The sequence below is a fragment of the Phaethon lepturus genome, unplaced genomic scaffold (genome assembly GCF_000687285.1).
Source record: "Phaethon lepturus isolate BGI_N335 unplaced genomic scaffold, ASM68728v1 scaffold53009, whole genome shotgun sequence".
NCBI classification, from domain to species: domain Eukaryota; kingdom Metazoa; phylum Chordata; class Aves; order Phaethontiformes; family Phaethontidae; genus Phaethon; species Phaethon lepturus.
The window spans coordinates 1-11,123 of record NW_010565093.1 but is presented as its reverse complement, the minus strand read 5'-3'; the positions used below and the strand labels follow the sequence as shown (position 1 = coordinate 11,123).

The 11,123-nt window shown below is 43.9% G+C and overlaps 1 protein-coding gene across 1 annotated transcript; it reads right to left on the bottom strand.

Annotated features, from left to right (window-relative positions):
* Positions 1–262: 262 nt before the first annotated feature.
* Positions 263–10,501, bottom strand: LOC104615943 (the record flags this gene model as incomplete). The annotated part of the gene is given in 4 exon segments (XM_010295064.1): positions 263–429; positions 5,141–5,333; positions 7,177–7,400; positions 8,841–10,501. Coding segments are annotated over 4 exon segments (2,245 nt in total), but the record flags the coding sequence as incomplete, so codon positions are not given.
* Between the last annotated feature and the right edge of the window lie 622 nt (positions 10,502–11,123).

Below are 11,123 nucleotides of genomic sequence, written 5' to 3'. Positions count from 1 at the left end.
ATTGCAAATCAATGCATGGTAGTGACAGTCAATAAGATCTATGACTAAGGTTTAGTCTTCCTCTCTCTAGACTTGGCAAAGCAAATCAGCAATGCCAAGTGGACTACTTATACACCAAGCCAAAACAACAGCCTTTAGTGATGAAATTCTGTGAGAAACGCTTTTGATTTCAGTGAGTCCATGACAAAGCCTGTGGTACCTCACACTAACATTGCTTAATATTGTCAGAAAAATCACCAGCAAATCCATATAGTGATAATACCTTCTGCTGCTTCAGAGCAAGATAAATGAATCCTCGTCCACTCAGAGCTCGCACGTTCCTAGGGTCCTCCTTTAGGATGGCATTAAAATCAAAAATAGCAGTTTTCTTCTGACCAAGGCGCCCGTAACACTGAGCCCTGATGAGAAGGCAATCTTCAGCATAACCACCTGGAGGACAGAAATGCAGCCATGCTTACTTGAAAGATCTCAAGTCTACTGCTCTAAACCAGGGCGCAGTAAATCCCAGTGTATGCAGACTACTAAGCTCCACCGAAGGGCTTCAAAGCGGCTAAATGAAAATGATGCAGTACACCTACATGTTGTGTTACACTGACTCCAGCAATGAAAAGTAAGTACTGCTTTATTCAGAGCGGTGGCAAGTGTGGAATAAGAGGGGTGTGCTGGATAGGGACAAATGTGCTATGGTAAGGAACTGCAATCCACAAATGTGACTGGAAGAAGGATAAGGAGGGAGCTGGAGAGGACATCTAAGGATATCCATATGAAACCGTAGAAAAATTCCACTTTGCTTGAGGATGAAGTACAATGAGAGTAGTTAAGTGGTAGTTTATTTTTGTTGCCAGTGGAATTCCTGTTGCATACTATCAGTTCAGAGTTGAAAGGAAAAAAGAATCTGTGTCAGGTTTGTTTCCAAAACACAGTACTGAATCTTAACTGAAGTGTCCTGCTGAGGCTGTCAGAATTCTGTCAAAGAATGAGTTTTCACTGGTGAAGTCTTGAAAGTGTTTTCTGGTGTGTATTACAACGACAAGGCTACTCTGATGTTCTAGGTCTTGTGGCGTACGTGTCATGTCATTCTGCAGGGAAACGGTGAGTTGTGGTTCAGTGCTGCTGCTCAGGACTGGAGTTCAATGTTTAGCTTTGCTTCAAAATTCCTATCTAATCTCACAAAAAGCACTCCATTTCTTCATATGTCATCGTCTAGCTTGGGAAACACATCTTTCATGGCTGGTTGGGGTAATTTCAATGTGTTTGACACAGCCACAGAAACATGAATGGGGGACACAGACGAAGCAAAATTTGTTATGCTAACCTAATACCAATGTCAGCCTAAAAGCTTTCCCAGACAGCCAGCAGGCCCACCCACCAATGGGAATATGAATGCGAACCTGGTCTTTCTCTCTGTGACATAAAGCTAGCCATGTTTCTCACTTATGGACGGCTGACAGCAGAAACCAGTGTATCTTCGTACTTGCTCTATAGGCCACCAAGGAACAAGCAAGCCTGGACCGATAAAAAAGACGGGGCTGCAGTATGCGCGAAAAACTTTTTCAGGGTGTATATTCTCTACTAAGATGAATTTTTTAAAAAAAAAAGATCCTGTATGTTATAAATACAAGAACCACTTCTGGAAATAGCTAAAAAGATGCATATATATTTATATGTACAGAAAGAGAAAAAAAATTCTAACAGTGATTAACAGAAAGAAGGGCACTTTGCTGAGAGTAGTTGTATGGCTGCAATTTGATTTATAACTGTAACTGTCCTACTGTGACTCAACTCTAACTTTCCAGACAGGAACAGGAACCACGCTGTGCCAGGCACACCAAAAACACAGGCCGTGCTTCAAGGAGTCTTCAGTCTAGTTAAACATGCCAAAATAACATTGTGATAAAAACCTGAACGAGTGGAAAAGGTAACAAGAAAAGTCATAAAATCACATTGCCCGACTAGCTCAAAAGCTTCCTCATTTCTAGTAAAAACATGTTGATCAACACTGTCTCCCCTCAGCTATCCATTGACGGCTTTTCTCATTGCCTCAAGGTCTCCTCAGGAACAGCCAAAGTAAGGAAAAGGAGTGGCCTGCAATTACTAAACACTCAACCTGCCCACACAGGCAATTTTTTTTCTCTACCTTCTCTGGGATACCTAGACTCAGCCATCTGACAGTAGAGAGAAATTCTGTGTTTGCCAGTTATCATGAAACTACTTCTATCCATTTTTGAGGAGGTCTGGAAAGCTTTGGCCTTTGTTATTCTGGTCTAAGGTTTTCCATGCATTTTCATGGGGAACCTCTAAAAGAGAGCATTGTGATGCTGCTCTGGAAAACAGCAAAAGGAAGATGAGGCTATAGTAAAATGGAATGTCTTGATATCTCCTCATCTATCCCTCTACCACACCCTTCTCCAAAGACATCGTTAATGTGCAACAAATAGAGGCAACCTACCAATGACATGACCACCCTCAGGATCTGAGCTGGATTAGGATCCAATTCATTAGAAGCAATCCCTGGAGATTTTAGTATCACAGAATAGGAGCAGCACAAATGAGAGAAAAAAGGCCTAAGAGGAAGATAGGTGAGAATGGAGGCACAAGGCCATTTGGCTGTTTTAATAGAGTGGAGTCAGAAGGTATACATTGTTTTGGATAAAACGGTAATCCAGACAGGACTGACTGATTTACTGTCACTCTTAATATGCACTGTGATTTGTGATACTAAGATTCTTTTTCCTCTGCTTTCAAATAAGTGCTGCCCAAATAAACACATATAGCTGACAATGAAATTCATTCATTGGTTGCAGAGCATATATCTTTCTGCTGTCCACATGCTCCTTCCTTTCAAGGCAATTTTGATAAGGATCTTAATTTGCCGAGGGTTGCAATCAATAACTGTGGTAGACCAATACTGGATGATAAATCATCAGTGTCACTGTAACTATTTTTTCCTAGGGAGGTCAGCACATGCAGCCTCTTGCACAGTTGCCTGCAGAGATGAGCCAGCAGACAGGCTCCTAGCAATTCTTTTACAGTAATGAAGCTTTTTCTCCCTCCTGATACACTCCAAAACTTCTGTACCAAAGGTTATTATCGCTCTGGAGCTCTATCAATTGGCTCCCATAAAGACAATATCTATTTCTTAACAAGCATCTGTTCTAGCAGGTGGGGAGTTGATAAGCTGGAATGCATGGGCTGTGAAACGGAACCATCTCAAAGCAATTAACAGGTTTGTTGCCATTTTCATAAACCAGTCTCGCTGCTTCTCAGTGCTGCTGTCATAATATTTGCTCAGAGTGAAAGGCAGATTTCCATACAAACATGGTTTTACTTGGAACATGCCAGAAGCATTTCCATGTTAGCCTGATCTCTCTCGTTAGGAAAAGCTAGGATAATGATGCAGGTAAGTGGCTGCATTAGTCTCTTGCACTGGAACTATGCTTTTGTTGGTCTGTTGGAAGAAGAAAGGTTGTTTGCTGCAATGACTATATTTACAACATGTTCACTCTGAGGAAACAGGAGGTACCAAATAAATTTCATTGGTAGGAAAGTTTTCAGGGTACTAACTGACGTAACAAACAGGCTGAAATGGGAGCCTTCTACTTCTACACTGTCTGAAATGGGCTGAAGCTGGCTCTGTTTCAGTATTCAATCTGTTTTCCAAATTACTTACCAGCTAGCACCTCCTCTAAAAGTTACACGAAACAAATAGGATGAAGGCTGCTGCTTTCTTCTGAAAGGGGGGTTTCCTTTAGCTAGATGATTTTGTGAAGTGCCCCCCATTCACACTCTTTCAAGGACTAACTGCTTATAGGGAGCACGTTTGCCTCTCATTTATCACAAGTTTGGCTTTGATCTCTTTAAGAAACAATTATACTGTATTTTCAAAGAAGCTCTCATCTCTTTCTAGATCAAGCTAAATTTTCTGGGGAAACATTTCCAAAAACATGGTCATCCAACCTAGCAGTTGGATAACAGGATCAAAAATCCCTGGCTTTGCTTGACATTACCAGGCCTCAGGCTTACCTCAGTCACCTGTGTGCGGAGTTACTTACTGAAAAATCATGTTTTATAGACGGAAGAGTAATCCTGTAGGATTTCCTTGAGGCTCTTCCCCGTATTTTGAGCATGTATCTGTTGCTGTGATAAAACAGCCTCCCTACATGAGGTACAGAAGAATCACCCTGCTATTCTGCTTTGCCTTTACCACTGGAAGAACAGCATTACACTGCTTATCCTAAAGCGGTCTTTCTTTAAACCACAGTGAAGAAGGAAAGCATGGCATGTAAAAGGGAAAATAATCTAACAGCTTTGAGAAGATAGCACTGCTAATATTAAAACATGTAGTCTGTTCAACAGCACAGCTGTACTTTTGAGAAAATCTGTGACCATACGTATGAAAAAAATTATGGTTACAGATCAATTTGTCCAGACCAGCTACTCAGAAGCAACCTACAGCAATGGAACAGTAATTGCTGTCTGCTGTTTGGTAGCAGGTATTCCATAAAGAGAGACTGTAAAGTGTAAAGAAGACATATATTGTGTTTCCTGTAAGCTCTGCACATTACATTTCTGGAGCAGGAAAAACAGAAATTATTAGATCAGAAATTTCCAACCATCAGCTGGAAATAGATGGGTTCAAAATGTCAAAGATCTTTTCCAAGTTAGGAAGGAATTGTGGATTCTTTGTATCGATATGACGCAGTTAGGGTGGTTTATGCCTGAATTTAACTTTTAGCATGTGAACAATGCAATTTAAAATAATCCTCAGCGGTGCTCCAGGAGAGTTTCATGTGCTAAACAACAGAACAAAATCACATGTTAGGTCTTCTGGACAGGTGAAGAAAAGGTGCCGATGACCCTGTAGGACTGAACTGAACCCTTGCAACTCATTTCAAGGAGATCACAAGCTACTTATGGGACAGCAAGAACTGCAGTCACTGTTTAACTGCACTATTTCATTGTCCAGATGAGTTGCTGCTTTAAAGAAATTTTATCCATCTCTTCACCTGCCTTTGTAAGTCTACTGTTTCAATCCTCTCATTGGGGAATGGCAGATGAGAATTGGTTGGACATGCTTGCCCACCCACTGATCTGATTTCCCCCAGAAGTAAATCTCCTATCAGTATCGTGATAACCCTACCTGAAGCAATGATGGCAAAGGAAAGGTAGGCAATGGCCTCTTTGATGTCAGCATCCTCCTGTTTGTTCTTCAAGATGGTCAGCGCTCTGGAATGGCAGTGAGTTTGCATCAACTTCCGGTCTTCGTCTTTGAAAATGTCCATGATTGGCAGGAGGCAAGAGGTATCTCCAATTCTGATCATTTTCTTTAGCAGCTTAATAATGTGAGAGAAAAAAGCAAAAAAGATTGACATGAAAAGATAAATGAAGTCACGCTAAAGCTGGAAATATTAGTCTGATGAGACAAGTATGCTCTTACCCTGTGCTTCCCCACATTTCACTAGGGCTTCAGCCAGCCACAGTCCAGCCAAGGACCATGAATCTCTTTTACTTAACTCCTCAGCTGGCCCTAGTGTAAATGCATGTTGGAGAAAACATTACTTCTTATCTTTTGTCACCAGCACTGCAGCTGTGGAAATCATTCTGGGGAAATACTAATGCTGCTTTGCTCACTTTGGGCAGCATCTGTTCCAGACTGGCAGTTCACTGTTTTTAGAAATACAGCAGAACCATAGGATGATTGCCCCAAAGAGAGAAAGCTTCTGTGGAACAGAAGGATTCCAGTGACCCCTTTTGACTGTAAAATGGAAACTAGTGAATTAATGGAAAATAGTGAAGTGCTATGCCTTTCTATTAGTATTGCTATTGGGAATCTGGGAAAAGTATGGATTCAAATCCACAAACTACTGTCCTCCTGGAAAAGAATCTTTCCTGACATAGGGTATCTTTGCCTCCATTCGCTACAGTGAGAATCACCAGGCACTTTTTTACTACATTTCCTAAGGAAAAGAATCAAAAGATGTTTCCTCCAGTAAAGCAAATGTGCTTAGCACGTACTCGGCATTGAAAGCTGAGCCAGAGAAGCCAGGACAAGAACAAAGCTGTCTTGATGCACCAGACACATCCATTGAGCTCATTACTTTCTATATTTTTATTAATAGATACAAGTGTCTGGGTGCTGACAGGCAGGTGGGACAAAAACATTTTGAAGAGAAATTTTGGTGACACGTATGTTCCCTCTAGAACTTGCAGCAGAAGCTGCAGACAGGAATCCAACTTCCACATATGGACTCTAATAAAGTCATGTCATTCGTTAATAGCCTTCCCAAAGGCAGAAAATCAGACAAAATTTGTTTTTCATAGGGAGTAGGGAAGTGGTGACAATAAAACCTTTCTTTTTTTCTGGCTAGTAGAATTTATATGGATTTTTAAAAAATGCAATAGTTCCCTCTGATGGCAGAACCTGGTAATTCAGCTTTGTACACCTTGGCAGGAGAATCGACGTGTTGGAATCTCTTTCATGGTTTCAAGCACAAGTCATTAGCCGCTACAGGAAGAAAACTGCAGACTGATATTTGAGCTCCTGGTTTTCCTTCCCTGCCTCCCCACCCCCCGCCCCAATGCTTCATTAGGATAATCGGTTAGGCAGTAGTTCTGCTTTCTTTTCTCTAGGGCAAAATTAACAATCCCATCAATGTTGTCACCAGGGGCAGGATGCTCAGTCATGCTCTGCCTAGTTGAAGTCTCTGATGAAAAGTGCCATTCCATAGCATGTGATGAATGGGCTGTATTTAGCTAGGGCCTTGTGTGGGCCGTGCTCCAGACAGAAAGTCCTACTCATGAGGCCCGTATTTACCAGTTTACCACCACTCCTGAGAAATCTTGAAGCACAGGTTGGGGTAGGTGCACCCCCACTGCAAAACCCGTCGCGGTTTGTGTGATGGGGGGAGTTCTAACTTTGCACCATGTGATGAGGTGGCCTCACAGTGCCAGAGCCTTACAGTTGTCATGTAACACTGAGGAGCAGGAGACAAGCGGACCACTGTGCTGGGAAACAGAAAGCCCTTGGGATACTCGCTGGCAAGCCTACGTCTCTGAAGTGGTCCCTCTTAAGTTCTACCATGCATCTTCCATATCAGCCAAAAGGGTTGCTAACCCTCTTCACCGTACCATCACTGATGACTCCTTCATTCTCTCTGCTAGCCAGGTGCTTCTTACCTGGTTGCCATCATACACGAAATCTTTCTTCAATTGCAGAAGAGCGAGTCTAGCCAGGATGGGAGACCTTTGTGGATTTCCTGAGAGCGCTACTAGGAGGAGCTTGTGGGCTTCTTCCACACAGCCCATCTGGTACAGGGCATCAGCACAAAGGATCCGCGATGCTTCATCAGAAGCGTCCAGCTCCACCAAGAGAGAAGCCAGATGGTAAACGCCAGGGGCACCTCTGGAGGGAAAAAAGGAAAAAGGGAAAGACTACCTTCAAGGGAAAAATACTAATGACAGTAACAGAGCCTGTTAATTTTACCTGGAAGCTAAGCAGCAGGTTTTTAGTCTATCCAGCACCATAGATATCTCTGCCACTTAATTCCATAATAATAATCCCTCTTTATAAAAACATGTTCTTAAGCAGTTGTTCCTTACAAAAAAGGTTAACAAATAATGACTCATATCTGTCATTGCAGCTGATACCACAATGGGAAAAGGAAAAAGTAACGGTGAAGAAAAAAATAAAAAAAGGTCACCATTTCTAATCAAGAGCTGTGTATTAAAATTTGCATGGACTCAGAAGAACTGTGTTAACAGGTAGCTTCTTACTCCAGAAGCAGTGACCTGTGTCTAAGGGGGCTTGTGCTTTGTGCCCTGCTCTGCCAGTGCAACACTTAAACTAGTTAGCATGTTTTTCTGTCCCTCAAGTTATACCACTGCAGTACAGGCCCCAAGTACTGGGTGTGGAATGCGTATCATGCAACTGCAGAAAAAAGCCATAATGGTACTAAATAAATGTGAGTATCAGTTGTAAAGAGCAGCCACTTGAGATGAACTCTCATGTGCTGTTTCCCATTTCAAATTTTCAAGTTTTTGCCTGAAATATTAGTATTTCACATGAGGAAAAACTGAGAAAGTAACATAAAAATTCAGTTTTGGAGAAAATGGAAGACTTTTCCTGGGGTTGTATCAGACAAAAATTTGAAAATGAAACACTGAAACTTTTAGATTTAGTTAGTAGCTTGTTTTGTGTTGGAAGAAATAAAAAACTAATAAAGATACTACTTTGAGTAGCAGTCTTTTCTGATCTTTAGAAAGATGATTTTAAGTATTAAAACCTCGGAGTCCCTCTGTTATACCATGTTCTACCTTCAAACTCAGGTTTTAATGGATTTAGCTGGAATAGTTTGGTGTTCCTGTCTCACATCTCCGAACCTTAAATATGACATTAATACAGTTAGCATTGAAAAAAGAATTTGGATTGCCAGCACCAAGTGTGTGCATAGTAGCACCTCAGCTCCGTCTTGGAAGGACACTTTCTAGGGGCTTGGTTCTTCATGGCCCACCAAATCCTTCAGTTCAGAACTGAAAGTGAAAGGAGCCAGCTAGCACCAAAAAATCCGTTTCATTATGGGTGTATCTACTTCTTTAGAGGAGAAATCTCTGTCATATTCCCTCTAGCATTTTGCGCACTCCTAGCTTAGCCCAATTGGTATATCACAGCTTAACTTCCAAAGGAAGATTGAGCTGATCTGGCTACATGGATCCCAAAATACTATTTGGTGGAATAACCACAACTATGCAGTTTTATTTCTACCTGTTATGTTAATGAGGAACTTTAAAAGGGTTTATAGCCTATTCTCCGTTATCTGAAGCAAGTACTCTGCTACTCAAGCTGCTCTCTTTCTGTTAGGAATCTGCACAGCCCCGTTTCTTTTTCTGCCCATGGGCTGAACTGCCTCCTGGGTACCTCTTCTTCTGGAGCATCTTCTGTCCTTCTTCTTGGAGAACTTTTAGCAGCAGTCCTCTTTGGTTCCATGGCACATAGGACTTGATTGTGAAGATGGTTTCTTCCAGCTTTAACTGGCAAGCTGTGATATAATCCAGGGCTGTCAAGTAATGGCTGCCACCAGAAATCCGGGTAAGTCCACGCCCACATAAGGCTTTAATACAGCTGTTAGGATGTGGGGAATCGTGCTCAATGACCTTTTGAAAGTCCTGCAGGGCTTGCCGATGGTCATGAGCATGGAGGGAGCAGAATCCTCGCAATGATAAGAGAGTATTGTAGTAAGTTTTCTGCTCTGCTGCCAAGAGGTGGTCACAGATATCCAGGGCAGTTCTGACGTGCCCACACAGGAGATGGCAGTCTGCTAGCCGAACACTGAGCTCACGTTTGGACCCTGGGGAGATCTGAAGGAGGAACTGGACTGTCTGGATGACAGAAGGGAGCAGTTCAGTACCACGATTGCCTCTGAGTTCAATCCGAGTACGCACGGCCTCCCTGTACGCTGCAAACTTCACCTCCAGGACAGTTCTAGCTTGTTCTTCTATCCTCTCAGTGTCATGTGGTGAGAAAAGCTCTTCAAAGTGTTTCATTGCCTGGGCAGGGGTTGCTGCGAAGGCTTCTGCTAAATCCTGCATCATTTCCTGCATCCGTCCATCCAAGAAGAAATATGCAGCAGCCCGTTCCAAGAGCAGACCCAAAGCTTTCTCGTCTCTGAGATTATCATCAGCTGAGAAGCCCTTGAGGGCCTTGCTACAAACTGCCACACACTCCTCAAATTTGCTTTTCTTAAAGAGGTAAGCTGCCTGCACCCTGCAAACCCAGACATCATTCGGTGCCACTGCAGACAGGAAGTCATAGCAGTTGCCCAGCCATTGGTCCCAGGAACTGCAGCCTGGGCTTTCGTTCTGGTGTGTGGAGAGATAATTAGAGAAGGCCTGGATGACCCGTGGCAGGTGTTCCCTTTGCCTAGCACTCACATAGGCCACTGCCTCAGCACGATGCGTCACAAAGGCCTGGATATAGTCCGCAAGTGCCCTCCTAACTTGTGTCCCTGCCAGCACCCATGCCAGCGCCCTCAGCAGCAGCAGTTCCATTGAATAGTTTGGGTTAGCCTTGAGCAGGGTATTGCATTTACTCACCACCTCCTCTGAGCATCCTTGCCTGAGCAGGGTCTCCAGTTTATATACTGAGGATACCACATTGTCGGGACTTAGGGTGGAGAGAAAGATGGCAGCTATTCCCACACTGAGGGAGACAACTGCCAAGTTCTTGCTCTGGATCTTGGGAATCTGATTCTTGCCTTTGCACCACATCTCCAGGGTGGTTACCACTTTCTCCCAGAGCCCTTTGTCTAAGGAGTTCACTTTCTGTACTGCTGTGGGAGCACTGCAGCTGAAGGCAGCTGTGTAGAATGCAGTGGCTACTGGTAACTCCTGCTGGGTGAGATGGTGGTCCCCTTCTTTGCAGAGCAGTGCAGCAAGCTCCTGAGGTGACATTTTCTGCACTTGTATCCTCACCGAGCAGCCGTCGCACACATAATGTGGCTGGTGCCTGTGGAACAAAAAACCAGCATTGTGAGGGGCTGTGAAGCACATTTCTGGGTGCTTGGCAGCAGCTTTACAACTGATAGCCACAAGCGAGCCTAGGTCCTGTGGAAAAGCCACTGTTTTGTCACCGACAGGCTTCCCAGGGAGCAAAGCCATAAGAAGAAACTCTACAGAGGTTCTTAGTCCACAGCCATGTAAAACTGGCCAGAAAGCAACCACACAACTTTGTCAGCATTCCTTTCCCCATTGACTGCTCAGGACATGGGGCTGGGGGCCCACCGGGCTTTGTCCTCCCTGGCCGAGATGTCAGTTTGATAGATTTGTAATGATCAGACAGCACGTCAGAGCTGCTGGTGGACAAGGAGGCGGCAGAATAGCACTGTGATACTTTGCCCACCACTTGCCTGTCCTCCTTTGCCTTGGAGAGGCAGGAAAGGGAAAATTTGCACCTTCTCCCTGTTTCCACCTCAGGAGTCAGTGGAAAAGATGCGGTTTAGCGCAAGGCCCCGAGCTCCAGAGCCCCTCCCTCAGCCCCGCACACCTGGGGTCAATCCGTCCCGGTGAGGGGCCCTCAGGAGCCCGGGAGATGCCCGGCGGGGCGCGGCTGCGCGCCGGGCGCTGCTACC